This window comes from Dreissena polymorpha, chromosome 4 (genome assembly GCF_020536995.1).
Source record: "Dreissena polymorpha isolate Duluth1 chromosome 4, UMN_Dpol_1.0, whole genome shotgun sequence".
NCBI lineage: Eukaryota > Metazoa > Mollusca > Bivalvia > Myida > Dreissenidae > Dreissena > Dreissena polymorpha.
Window position 1 is genome coordinate 48,678,198 of NC_068358.1, and position 15,405 is coordinate 48,693,602.

Here is a 15,405-nt window from a genome sequence, read left to right on the forward strand (position 1 = left end):
TTTGGCTCATGTGTGTCCAAAAACAGATCAAATCTTAGTTAAGCCTTGTAACCACTAGAAGTTTATTTATGACTTAATCTTGATGAATCTTGGTCAGATCTTTTTTAGCTCACCTGAGCACAACGTGCTCATGGTGAGCTATTGTGATCGCCTTTTGTCCGTCGTGCGTTGTGCGTCATCAACATTTACCTTGTTAACACTCTAGAGGCCACATTTATTGTCCAATCTTCATGAAACATACTCAGAACATGTGTCCCAATAATATCTTGGACGAGTTCGAAAATGGTTCCGGTTGATTGAAAAACATGGCCGCCAGGGGGCGTGGCAGTTTTATATATAGCAAACCTTGTTAACACTCGAGAAGTCACATTTATTGTCCGATCTTCATGAAACTTTGTCAGAACATGTGTCCCAATAGTATCTTGGACGAGTTCGAAAATGGTTCCGGTTGGTTGAAAAACATGGCCGCCAGGGGGCGTGGCAGTTTTCCTTATATGTCTATAGTAAAACCTTGTTAACACTCTAGAAGTCACATTTTTAGTCCAATCTTCATGAAACTTTGTCAAAGCATGTGTGCCAATAATATCTTGGACGAGTTCGAAAATGGTTTCAGTTGGTTGAAAAACATGGCCGTTAGTGGGCGTGGCAGTTTTCCTTATATGGCTATAGTAAAACCTTGTTAACACTCTAGAAGTCACATTTTTAGTCCAATCTTCATGAAACTTGGTCAAAACATGTGTCCCAATAATATCTTGGACGAGTTCGAAAATGGTTCCAGTTGAATGAAAAACATGGCCGCCATGGGGCGGGGCAGTTTTCCATATATGGCTTTACTGTATGGTAGAACCTTGTTAACACTCTAGAAGTCACATTTGTGGTCCAATGCTCATGAAACTTGGTCAGAATATTTGAACTAATAATACTAATAATATCTGGGCTAAGTTAAAAAATGGTTGAGATCAGTAAAAAAACATGGCCGCAAGGGGGCGTGGCATTTTTCCTTAAATGGCTATTTACTACAAAACCTTGTTAACACTCTAGAAGTCACATTTATTATCCAATCTTTATGAAACTTGATCTGAACATTTGTTCTACCAATAGCTTGAGTGAGTTATAAAATGGATATGGTTTGTTGAAAAACATGGCTGCCAGGGGGGGGGGGGGGGGCAGTTGTCCTTATATGGCTTTAGTGAAAACTTGTTGACACTATATTAGCCACATTTATTGGCCAATCTTCATGAAACTTGGTCAGAACATTTGTCCCAATGAAATTTTGCCAGAGATTGAAGCTGGGTCATATGAGCTCAAAAACTAGGTCACAGGGTCTAATATAAAAAAACATGTTAAAAGTCACTTTTTTGGTCCAAAATAATCTTCATGCATCAGCTTGCATTTTTTTCAGAATAGTCTAGTTCCTTTGGCTTTCAGGTGAGTGCCGTAGGGCCTGATGGCCCTCTTGTCTTCAAAGTATGTGGGTAAAGTTGAATTCTGGGTTGCTTATGTCCAAAAGCTAGGTCACTATGTATTTTTTTTTAAACGTACACATAAATGGCTCAATTGTATAGAAACATGGTCAAGTGTGGTAAAATACAAGGTAACCTGCTAAAGAATTTAAGAATTAGTGTACTCAGGTCAGTGCTTAAGGGTTATTATGGTTGTGGAGCTAATTATACCCCCACAAACGAAGTTAAGGGGGTATATAGGAGTGAGCTTGTCTGTCGTCGGTCTGTCCATCGGTCCGTATTTAGTGTCCCCTCTCTGATTCAAGTTGTTTTTATCAGATCTTCACTAAACTTGGTCAGATGTTGTATCTAGATGATGTCTAGGTCAAGTTAAAATATGGGTCATGCTGGGTCAAAAACTGGGTCACGGGGTCACTTAGTGCGTTTTAAACATTAAGCATGATGTCCACTCTCTGATTCAAGTAGTTTTCATCCGAGCTTCATCAAACATGGTCAGAAGTTGTATCTAGATGATGTCTAGGCCAAGCTTGAACATGGGTCATTGCAGGTCAAAAGCTAGGTCACAGGGTCACTTAGTGCGTTTTAAACATTGAGCATGGTGTTTGCTCTCTTATTAAAGTAGTTTTCATCCAATCTTCACCACATTTGGTAAGAAGTTGTATCTAGATTATGTTTTGAAAATTGTTCTTATTGCAAATCTGTAAACAAATCACTTAAAGTATTGTCTTTCAATATCTGAAAAAGTACTCCAACTTTATTCATAAAAACTTTACACATCAATACCAGTATCCTTTCTTTTTACGTGGAGTATAGTCAATTTTCATGCTTTCACAAATGTCTTGTTCAAACGTGCACAATTTTGGCTGGAACGTGACTTTCTTGACTTCATTCATATCAGTGTCCTGTTCACCACCTGAAAAAAAAGTAACATTCTTCTCTCCATACTTATGTCATTAAAAAAATATACAAAGTCATGAGTATTAAAGCTCTAGATAAAAATGAATACAGTAATTGTATGCAAACGAAATAATGAATTTGTAAAATTATTCTTAAGCATAAATGTTTGATTTTATGCAAATTGTTTCCTTGGTTTTGTGTGATGATGTATTTTACAGTTGCGCATGTGAGAGCATAACTCAAATGACTTTACAAATAGTGAAAGATAAAAAAGTTAACAAAGGAACATTGATTGCTATTTTCAAAACATGCAATTATTCCAGATGCCTCAAAGGGTATTGTTCATCATACACATGGTGTGGGTGTGCAGTGCACAAACAGCCTAGCTATGTAGGAATGTAGGACAGCACTCCTGGACAAAAACTCCCATGATTTTACCGTCCAAAAGAGCTTTTATTCGGACTGAGAAAATCTTGGGAGATATTTAGCCCAGGGTGGTTAAATAGCAAAATAGAAAATTTCTACTCCCACATTTTGGGGGAGAGCCTTTTTCTGGGAGAGTTTCTGTCCAGCCAACATTTATTGCAGATTAACAGCCAGGCCACATAACTAATGTGGGAATGCAGAGTGAAACTATTTCTTTGACCATATTCCCATAACTTTAATTCAATAAAGTTATGTGTTTAATACTGGCCTCAGTATGTGTACTTAGTACTGCTTAAACACTGACCAGCCTAACATGCTATGGCAAGTGTGAATACATCCCACACCCTATTTAAAGCATGTATAAAAAACAATGCAAAATTCCAAACAAATAAAACAAGCACAAACCAAATTCTTCGATGGCATTGGTACCATCTTCCCAGGTGTTTAGATGCAACTTTGGAAAGGGGATGACACGACCCGTGCGAGCGCTGACCCTTACCCTGGCCCCATCCTCTGTGTACCGCCACACTACGTCTGTGGCTCTCCTAAACAGTATGAAAGAAGAATGTTCTCTTGACATATTTCTCTACCCACAATGGAAGTGAATCATAAATACTATTTATGTGAAAGTAACATCCCAGACCAACCCTAATTTATATTTACCTACGATAAGTATGGATAAATTTCAGACATTTCCACAGATCGGGTAACATACCTTTCAATGTATATACTAATTTATTATGTATTTTATTTATGTTGCAGCGAAATAAGGATTTTGGCGTAGAGCATTCTCTAAAATTACTGGTCTGAAAAACACTTCCATTTCAACTGGAGGTCACTTACAGGTCAGCCGGGTCAATCAGCTTGACCTCATGTGGGACCAGGAGGGGCTCCTCTGTGTTGTTGATATTCCCTATGGATGCAGGGTCGTAATCGCTTCTCTCAGTCTCATATTTCTTAGAAAATAAGAGATAATAAAAGAGTCAAGAACATCGAGGTGTGGGCATCATACATCCATTAGTTTAATATATAAATCAGCGCAAATTAAGTATTAATTATTTAAGTAAATAGCGCATTAACATAATAGATTATCAAAGTACTTGTACACTTACTTCAGTCCTTCAAATTTCATCCTATATTCTTGTTTACATAAGCATACATTGTACAAAGAAATGTGCTAAGTAGAACGTTTAAACACAAACATACTCCAGTAAATGTCCTAGGAAGAATATTGTTTTCCCTTTGAATATTTAAATAATAATAATGAATAATATTTTATGTGAAGAAGCAATGGTCACATACAATATGTAGCCCTTCGACAAAGACCCAGTTGCGTTCCTTGACGATTCTGAACACCTCGCCAATCTTGCCCTTGTCTGGCCCCACCTGCAGCTCCACCTGAAAGGTAACCAAAGCAACTGAGAGTACAGTCTTACATTATAACTGGCTGCCTGAAAATGTGCCTGGTAAATCAAGGCAACTATGAAGGGGGTTTTGGTCTGAAATGGGTTATACTTTATCTTAACTTGTGGAGAATACTGGTTATTCATTGGATTAGCATGCTCGCATGCGGAACATGCATTTTTTATTAGGTCAGTAATTTCAATATCGGGTAAGTGACTGACATGATGGCACACATATATATTCTAATACAGTAAAGATAACTTGTCCTGTTATTAATGCAGATAAAAAGTAAGATTTATTCATGATAAGACTACATTCTGACCCCACAGAATATGATACAGTGTAGTACATTTTGATTGAACTGGAGCTAAACTCCTGCCCAAATTTAAAATACTTACCCTGTAAAACATCACAGATGATCAGTAAGTAGTTATGTAACTACTTATATACCTAGTAAAGTTAAAAATCAGAAGAGACTCAGTTATCTAATACTGTTTTTCAACTTGGCTGTTTAACCCTGCTTTTCAACTTAAATGACATCTACACAACGCCAGCAGTCCTGAATGAATACATTTGAATATTTCCATGGGCTGATTTTTGCATAATTTACAGGAAAGAAATGAATGAAACAAGAGGGCCTAAAAGCCCAAAGTCGCTCACCTGAGATAACAAGATATTATTAGGACAAATTTTCTGACCAAGTTTCACGAAGTTCGGAAAATAAATGTGGCCTCTAGAGTGTTAACAAGGTTTTTGCTATAGCCATGTAAGGAAAAATGTCCCGCCCTCTGGCAGCCATGTTTTTCAACCAACCAGCATCATTTTTGAACTCTTTCAAGATATTATCGGGATGAATCTTCTGATCAAGTTTCATGAAGATCGGACAAAAAATGTGGCCTCTAGTGTTAACAAGATTTTACTATAGCCATATAAGGAAAAATACCCCGCCCCTCGGAAGCCTTTTTTTTTCAAGCAAACATAATTATTTTCAAACTCATCCAAGATATCATTGAGACCAATCTTCTGACCAAATTTCATGATGATCGGAAAATAAATGTGACCTCTAGAGGTTTTACTATAGCCATATAAGGAAAATAGCCCCGCCCCTGTGGTGGCCATGTTTTTCAACCAACCAGCATCATTTTTGAACTCGTCCAAGATATTATTGGGATGAATCTTCTGACCGAGTTTCATGAAGATCGGACTATAAATGTGGCCTCTAGATTGTTCACAAGATTTTACTATAGCCTTATATAGCCATATAAGGAAAAATGCCCCGCCCCTTGGCGGCCATGTTATTCAAGCAAACATAACCATTTTCGAACTCATCCAAGATATCATTAAGACAAATCTTCTGACCATATTTTATCAAGATTGGACTTATCTAGAGTGTTAACAAGGTTTTACTAAAGCCATATAAGGAAAAATGCCCTCCCCCTGGCGGCCATGTTTTTCAACCAACCGGCATCATTTTCGAACTTGTCCAAGATATTATAAGGATAAATCTTCTGACCAAGTTTCATGAAGATTGGACAATAAATGTGGCCTCTAGAGTGTTAACAAGATTTTACAATTGCCATATAAGGAAAAATGCCCCGCCCCTTGGCAGCCATGTTTTTCAAGCAAAGGTTACCATTTTTGAACTCATCCAAGATATCAGTGGGACAAATCTTCTGAGCAAGTTTCATGAAGATCGGAAAATAAATGTGGCCTCTAGAGTGTTAACAAGGTTTTACTATAGCCATATAAGGAAAAATGCCCCGCCCCCTGGCGGCCATGTTTTTCAACCAATCGGCATTATTTTCGAACTCGTCCAAGATATTATTGGGATGAATCTTCTGACCAAGTTTTATGAAGATCAGACAATAACTGTTGCCTCTAGAGTGTTATCCAGATTTTACTATAGCCATATATAGCCATATAAGGAAAAATGCCCTGCCCCTTGGCAGCCATGTTTTTCAAGCAAACGTAAGGTTTTTGAACTCATCCAAGATATCATTGAAACCAATCTTCTGACCAAATTTCACGAAGATTGGACAATAAATGTGGCCTCTAGAGAGTTAACAAGGCAAATGTTGACGCTGCACAATGCACGACGGACAAAAAGCGATCACAAAAGCTCACCATGAGCACCTTGTGCTCAGGTGGGCTAAAAATATTGGCAATTGCCATTGTTTTTGTTTTATGTGACAGAACTACCAAATAGTAGAGTCCATGATAGAAGACAAATCTCTATAAATTATCTTATTATCATGTACCATGTGATAACTGTACTCATGTAATGTTTATATTTAAAGTATTCTTTAAATAATGTGTTTGTATTCAATTACAAGCAATAAAACATTCTATACCTTCTTTTTAGATTATTAATACTGAAGATGCGTTTGAAATTACAAAAAGGCAATAAATAAATTTGCAGACAGATGGATGGATATTTAACGGTCATATTTCTCACAGTTTTATCTGACAAACAAACAAACAACCATTCAAGCGTTTGAAAACATGTCTATATGATCCTTTAAATTACCCAAGTAGATCGCAAGAAAGTGATTGTCGCAACGGCATGCATTCATTATATAATTAAATTGTTTATCATAAGCTTAATAAAACGATAGCGTCAATCACTTTTGGGTGTTACCGCACGTCTCTAATAGACATTAACAGTTTGTTTTGCATTATTTAATCGGACTTCAATAGCGCGGTAACGACTTGACACCTTTATGGCATGTTTAATCCGATTATCGATAATTGCGCAAGGGGAATGCGTGACACCGCACGCGCCCTGCTGACTAAGTATTGTAATTTACACGCCTCGGGCATCTTGATAATTAGGACCGTCCGGTGTACTCAATGTATTTTGCGTTGAAAATGACAAAATTCAAGGAGATATCCGTTCGGTTTCCGGTTTTGAGAGAGTTCGGTTTATTCAACATTTTCGAACAAAGAAATATTAGGGTAAAATACGGGACTTGCCCTACCGTTCGGAATCGGGAAACTTCCGGTATTCTGAGAGTCCGGTATTGGCAGAGTCTACTGTACTTAAAAAAATATTTCTACCTTTATTTTTAAGTCAGGATATAAGCTAAACATCTTTTTGAAAATATATTTCTTGTTAATGAAAGCTAGAACCTTATGGTTTTCAACCATCTACCTATTCTCACATACAAGTAGTTGAATTCCAGTGAAAAGAACTCGTATTAGTTGTTCAATGGCTGGAAATTTTTTTTATTAGTTATTGACTAATGTTTAAAAAATTATGAATTTGATAATCATGATAACTGTGAATTCCAGATGGTATATGGAACTATGGTACACACACATTAATATTTTAAACTAATTTAACAAGACCTTTGTCACAGACAAAACAGTGGAACCATTGTCAGGTTATGCAATGTTGTAACAGCTTATAGTTTTCACTTACCAGTATTTGTGTAAAGAAATTTTTGGCATAACAATAAGAACTGAAATAATGTCCATATTCCAAATTTGACCTACATCAACCTGGTTTCATCACCCTATCTTTAATACTTTTGAGTTATCGCAGAATACAGATTCTAGTTTGCTATTTTTCTGTTACTAAAGCAAGCACACATTTTTTTCCCATTAAAAAGCTGAAATAATGAGCATATTCTCAGTATGACCCTGTATTCACACATGGCCTTGATTTAACAGGCTTAAGTGCTTTTTGAGATATTGCAGAATCAATACAACAGTTTTCACTTACTTCTGTACACATCGAAAAACAACTTATGTCCAACAAAACAACTAATATAACAAGCATAAACCCAAAATAGCACTCTATTCCACCAAGCTTAAGAACTTTTTGAGTAAACACAGGGTCCATACTAATTTTATTCTAATGGACAGACAGATGCAGAAGAGGTTAACATATTGTCCCCTGGGGTGAAACCGGTCGGGTTTAACCACGTGTTGTTGGAAAGTTTGTGAACAAGTTATGGTTATTTGAGTATCGGGTAATACTGTAAGACATACTATGGCATAGCTACAGTGGAACACAGTTAATTCACAAAAATCACCTTTTCAAACTTTTTCCAGTCCAAATTTTGTTCTTGATCAATTTGAATTTCCTTCTGAACGTGTGTCCTTGATCGTTAATGTAATGATAAAATAAACTGAAGGCACCTTGTTTGCTCCATATATCTTATGTAAATTACTTGTTTTATTTTGATCAATTCCCACTTGGTTTGGGGGGTTTTGTTCAGAACATTTTTATATCAAAAGACAAACAAATGGAATTGATCTTAAACTACTTTAATCACATTTGAGTATTTTTTACTGAAAATAATTATTATATGGCATTTACATTTCCTATTTCCATGTATACCTCATGTTCATAACAAACAAGAAACCGTCGTGTTTTTTTTGTCACAATATTGCACAATATATTCAGATAAAAGGAAACGTCTTGAGGGGCATAACTTTGGAAAAAACAAGAAACTGTCGGAGACGGGTGATGCTCCCCAAAGTAGTTTTTTTTGTCACAATATTGCTCAATATATTCAGATAAAAGGAAACGTCTTGAGGGCAAAGTAGTTGGGGGGACAAGAATTTTTTTATATAAAATTTCAAAGGGCCATAACTCTGCCATAAATCAACCGACCAGAACCCGCTGATAATATGCACATCTCCTCCTGGTAGTTAAGCTTCCCGTAAAGTTTCATTGAATTCCGGTCATTATATTCAAGTTGCTGAGAAATAGCCTGGACAAGAATTGCACTATATGTACAGTTAATGGAAAATTTCAAAGGGCCATAACTCTTGTGAAAAATCATCCAACCAGAACCCGCTGATAATATGCACATCTCCTTTTGATAGTGAAGCTTCCCATAAATTTCCTTGAATTCCGGTCATTAGTTGCTGAGAAATAGTCCGGACAAGAATTGCACTATATGTACAGTAAATGGAAAATTTCAAAGGGCCATAACTCTGTGAAAAATCATCTGACCAGAACCCGCTGATAATATGCACATCTCCTCTTGATAGTGAAGATTCCCATAAAGTTTCCTTGAATTCCCGTCATTAGTTGCTGAGAAATAGCCCGAACAAGAATTGCACTATATGTACAGTTAATGGAAAATTTCAAAGGGCCATAACTCTGTGAAAAATCATCCGACCAAAACCCGCTGATAATATGCACATCTCCTCTTGGTAGTGAAGCTTCCCATAAAGTTTCATTGAATTCCGGTCAAAAGTTGCTAATTCTAAGCCCGGAAAAGAATTGCACTATATGTACAGTTTATGGAAAATTTCAAAGGGCCATAACTCTGTGAAAAGTTATCCGACCCGAACCCGCTGATAATATGCACATCTCCTCTTGAAAGTGAAGCTTCCCATAAAGTTTCCTTGAATTCCAGTCATTAGTTGCTGAGAAATAGCCCAGACAAGAATTGCACTATATGTACAGTTAATGGAAAATTTCAAAGGGCCATAACTCTGTGAAAAATCATCCGACCAGAACCCGCTGAAAATATGCACATCTCCTCTTGGTAGTGAAGCTTCCCATAAAGTTTCATTGAATTCCGGTCATTAGTTGCTGAGGAATAGCCGGGACAAAAATTGTGCACGGACGGACACATGGACGGACAGACGAAGCGGCGACAATATGCTCCCCCAATTTTTTTTGGGGGGGAGCATAATTATACAATGGATGGTTTAGCAACTTAAAAATTTCAAAGGGCCATAACTCTCTAAATAAATCATCTAACCAGAACCCACAGATAACATGCGCATCTCCTCAAGGTAGTTTAGCTTCCTTATGGAGCTTTATTGATTCCAGTCAGTAGTTGGGGAGAAATAAGCCAGACAAGAATTGCACTATATGTTCAGTTTATAGAAAATTTCAAAGGGCCATAACTCTGTGAAAAATCATCCAACCAGAACCCGATGATAATATGCAAAACTCCTCTTGGTAGTGAAGCTTGCCATAAAGTTTCATTGAATTCCCGTAATAAGTTGCTGAGAAATAGCTCGGACATGAATTGCACTATATGTACAATGGAAATTTTAAAGGGCTATGACTCTGTGAAAAATCATCCGACCAGAACCCGCTGATAATATGCACATCTCCTTTTGGTAGTGAAGCTTCCCATAAAGTTTTATTGAATTCCGGTCATTAGTTGCTGAGAAATAGCCCGGACAAGAATAATTATTGCACTATATGTACAGTTAATGGAAAATTTCAAAGGGCCATAACTCTGTTAAAAATCATCCGACCAGAACCCGCTGATAATATGCACATCTCCTCTTGGTAGTGAAGCTTCCCATAAAGTTTCATTGAATTCCAGTCATAAGTTGCTAATTCTCAGCCCGGACAAGAATTGCACTATATGTACAGTTCATGGAAAATTTCAAAGGGCCATAACTCTGTGAAAAATTATCCAACCAGAACCGGCTGATAATATGCACTTCTCCTTTTCATAGTGAAGCTTCCCATAAAGTTTCCTTGAATTCCGGTCATTAGTTGCTGAGAAATAGCCCAGACAAGAATTGCACTATATGTACAGTTGATGGAAAATTTCAAAGGGCCATAACTCTGTGAAAAATCATCCGACCAGAACCCGCTGATAATATGCACATCTCCTCTTGGTAGTGAAGCTTCCCATAAAGTTTTATTGAATTCCGGTCATTAGTTGCTGAGAAATAGCACGGACAAAAATTGTGCATGGACGGACACATGGACGGACAGACAAAGCGGCGACAAAATGCTCCCCCCAATTTTTTTGGGGGGGAGCATAATAATACAATGGATGGTTTAGCAACTTAAAAATTTCAAAGGGTCATAACTCTCTAAATAAATCATCTAACCAGAACCCACAAATAACATGCGCATCTCCTCAAGGTAGTTTAGCTTCCTTATGGAGCTTTATTGAATTCCAGTCAGTAGTTGGGGAGAAATAGCCCGGACAAGAATTGCACTATATGTTCAGTTTATAGAACATTTCAAAGGGCCATAACTCTGTGAAAAATCGTCCAACCAGAACCCGCTGAAAATATGCACTTCTCCTCTTGGCAGTGAAGCTTGCCATAAAGTTTCATTGAATTCCAGTCAAAAGTTGCTGAGAAATAGCCCGGACAAGAATAATTATTGCACTATATGTACAGTTAATGAAAAATTTCAAAGAGCCATAACTCTGTGAATAATCATCCGACCATAACGAGCTGATAATATGCACATCTCCTCTTGGTAGTGAAGCTTCCCATAAAGTTTCATTGAATTCCCATAATAAGTTGCTGAGAAATAGTTCAGACAAGAATTGCACTATATGTACAATGGAAATTTCTAAGGGCCATAACTCTGTGAAAAATCGTCTGACCAGAACCCTCTGATAATATGCACATCTCCTCTTGGCAGTGAAGCTTCCATTAAAGTTTCATTGAATTCCAGTCATTAGTTGCTGAGAAATAGCCCAGACAAGAATAATTATTGCACTTTATGTACAGTTTATGGAAAATTTCAAAGGGCCATAACTCTGTGAACAAAAGTGCCAAACTGTCACAAGATACGCCTGTTCAAAGGTTTTGGACACCATGCTCATTGCTTTCAATGCACTAAATGACCTCGAGACCTTGTTATTGACCCGGCATGACCCATATTTGAACTTTGATCTAGATATCATTTAGACGTAACATCTGACTAAATTCGGTGAAGATCAGATGAAAACTACTTCAATTAGAGAGTGGACACTATGCTATGCTTGAAATGCACTAAGTGACATCGTGACCTCGTTTTTGACCCTGCATGACCCATATTTGAACTTGACCTACATATCATCTAGAAACAACTTCTGATCAAATTAGGTGAAGATCAGATGAAAACTACTTAAATTAAAGAGCGGACACCATGCTAAATGTTTGAAATGCACTAAGTGACCTCGTTACCTAGTTTTTGACCCGGCATGACCCATATTTGAACTTGACCTCAAGATCATCTACACACAACATCTGACCAAATTAGGTGAAGATCGGATGAAAACTACTTCAATTAGAGAGCGGACACCGTGCTAAATGCTTGAAATGCACTAAGTGACCTCATGACCTCGTTTTTGACCCTGCATGACCCATATTTGAACTTGACCTACACATCATCTAGAAACAACTTCTGACAAAGTTAGGTGAAGATCAGATGAAAACTACTTAAATTAAAGAGCGGACACCATGCTTAATGTTTGAAATGCACTAAGTGACCTCGTTACCTAGTTTTTGACCCGGCATGACCCATATTTGAACTTGACCTACATATCATCTAGACACAACTTCTGACCAAGTTTGGTGAAGATCGGGTGAAAACTACTTCCATCAGAGAGCGGACACCATGCTTAATCCTTGAAATGCACTAAGTGACCCCGTGACCTAGTTTTTGACCCAGCATGACCCATATTGGAACTTGACCTAGATATTGTCTAGACACAACTTCTGACCAAGTTTGGTGAAGATCGGATGAAAAATATTTGAATTAGAGAGTGGACACTGCTGTGGACACCCCCTGCCCGCCGCCAGCCAAGGGTGAAATTATAATAAGTCCCGTTTTTAAAAACAGGCGTATAAAAATCATCGGACCGAAACCCCATGATAATATGCACATCTCCTCTTGGTAGTGAAGTTTCCCATGAAGTTTCATTGAATTCTGGTCATTAGTTGTTGAGAAATAGCCTGGACAAGAATGTCACTATATGTATAGTTCATGGAAAATTTCAAAGGGCCATAACTCTGTGAAAAATCATCCGACCAGAACCCGCTGATAATATGCACATCTCCTCTTGGTAGTGAAGCTGCCCATAAGTTTCATTGAATGCCAGTCATTAGTTGCTGAGAAATAGCCCCGACAAGAATTGCACTATATGTACAGTTCATGGAAAATTTCAAAGGGCCATAACTCTGTGAAAAATTATCCAACCAGAACCGGCTGATAATATGCACTTCTCCTTTTCATAGTGAAGCTTCCCATAAAGTTTCCTTGAATTCCGGTCATTAGTTGCTGAGAAATAGCCCAGACAAGAATTGCACTCTATGTACAGTTGATGGAAAATTTCACAGGGCTATAACTCTGTGAAAAATCATCCGACCAGAACCCGCTGATAATATGCACATCTCCTCTTGGTAGTGAAGCTTCCCATAAAGTTTTATTGAATTCCGGTCATTAGTTGCTGAGAAATAGCACGGACAAAAACTGTGCATGGACGGACACATGGACGGACAGACGAAGCGGCGACAATATGCTCCCCCAATTTTTTTTGGGGGGAGCATAATAATACAATGGATGGTTTAGCAACTTAAAAATTTCAAAGGGCCATAACTCTCTAAATAAATCATCTAACCAGAACCCACAAATAACATGCGCATCTCCTCAAGGTAGTTTAGCTTCCTTATGGAGCTTTATTGAATTCCAGTCAGTAGTTGAGGAGAAATAGCCCGGACAAGAATTGCACTATATGTTCAGTTTATAGAACATTTCAAAGGGCCATAACTCTGTGAAAAATCGTCCAACCAGAACCCGCTGAAAATATGCACATCTCCTCTTGGCAGTGAAGCTTCCCATAAAGTTTCATTGAATTCCAGTCAAAAATTGCTGAGAAATAGCCCGGACAAGAATAATTATTGCACTATATGTACAGTTAATGAAAAATTTCAAAGAGCCATAACTCTGTGAAAAATCATCCGACCATAACGAGCTGATAATATGCACATCTCCTATTGGTAGTGAAGCTTCCCATAAAGTTTCATTGAATTCCCATAATAAGTTGCTGAGAAATAGTTCAGACAAGAATTGCACTATATGTATAATGGAAATTTCTAAGGGCCATAACTCTGTGAAAAATCGTCTGACCAGAACCCTCTGATAATATGCACATCTCCTCTTGGCAGTGAAGCTTCCATTAAAGTTTCATTGAATTCCAGTCATTAGTTGCTGAGAAATAGCCCAGACAAGAATAATTATTGCACTATATGTACAGTTTATGGAAAATTTCAAAGGGCCATAACTCTGTGAACAAAAGTGCCAAACTGTCACAAGATACGCCTGTTCAAAGGTTTTGGACACCATGCTCATTGCTTTCAATGCACTAAATGACCTCGAGATCTTGTTATTGACCCGGCATGACCCATATTTGAACTTGATCTAGATATCATTTAGACGTAACATCTGACTAAATCCGGTGAAGATCAGATGAAAACTACTTCAATTAGAGAGTGGACACTATGCTATGCTTGAAATGCACTAAGTGACATCAGAACCTCGTTTTTGACCCTGCATGACCCATATTTGAACTTGACCTACATATCATCTAGAAACAACTTCTGACCAAATTAGGTGAAGATCGGATGAAGACTACTTCAATTAGAGAGCGGACACCATGCTAAATGCTTGAAATGCACTAAGTGACCTCATTTACTCATTTTCGACCCTGCATGACCCATATTTGAACTTGACCTCAAGATCATCTACACACAACATCTGACCAAATTAGGTGAAGATCGGATGAAAACTACTTCAATTAGAGAGCGGACACCGTGCTAATGCTTGAAATGCACTAAGTGACCTCATGACCTCGTTTTTGACCCTGCATGACCCATATTTGAACTTGACCTACACATCATCTAGAAACAACTTCTGATCAAATTAGGTGAAGATCAGATGAAAACTACTTAAATTAAAGAGCGGACACCATGCTAAATGTTTGAAATGCACTAAGCGACCTCGTTACCTAGTTTTTGACCCGGCATGCCCCATATTTGAACTTGACCTACATATCATCTAGACACAACTTCTGACCAAGTTTGGTGAAGATCGGGTGAAAACTACTTCAATCAGAGAGCGGACACCATGCTTAATCCTTGAAATGCACTAAGTGACCCCGTGACCTAGTTTTTGACCCAGCATGACCCATATTGGAACTTGACCTAGATATTGTCTAGACACAACTTCTGACCAAGTTTGGTGAAGATCGGATGAAAAATATTTGAATTAGAGAGTGGACACTGCTGTGGACACCCCCTGCCCGCCGCCAGCCAAGGGTGAAATTATAATAAGTCCTGTTTTTAAAAACGGGCGTATAAAAATCATCGGACCGAAACCCCATGATAATATGCACATCTCCTCTTGGTAGTGAAGTTTCCCATGAAGTTTCATTGAATTCCGGTCATTAGTTGCTGAGAAATAGCCTGGACAAGAATGTCACTATATGTATAGTTCATGGAA

General features: G+C 37.9%; 1 protein-coding gene across 4 annotated transcripts in view; it reads right to left on the bottom strand.

Moving 5' to 3' along the window:
• Nucleotides 1–2,195: 2,195 nt before the first annotated feature.
• LOC127878163 (uncharacterized) overlaps nt 2,196–15,405 on the bottom strand; it is a 30,931-nt gene continuing 17,721 nt past the window's right edge. For all 4 annotated transcript variants that reach the window (XM_052424617.1, XM_052424618.1, XM_052424619.1 and 1 more), the window contains 4 exons: nt 4,089–4,184; nt 3,630–3,742; nt 3,192–3,331; nt 2,196–2,376 (listed from right to left, as the gene is read on the bottom strand). In XM_052424617.1, the coding sequence (XP_052280577.1) occupies nt 2,240–2,376; nt 3,192–3,331; nt 3,630–3,742; nt 4,089–4,184 (486 nt within the window). In that variant the 3' untranslated portion in view covers nt 2,196–2,239. The remainder of the gene's footprint in view (nt 2,377–3,191; nt 3,332–3,629; nt 3,743–4,088; nt 4,185–15,405) is intronic.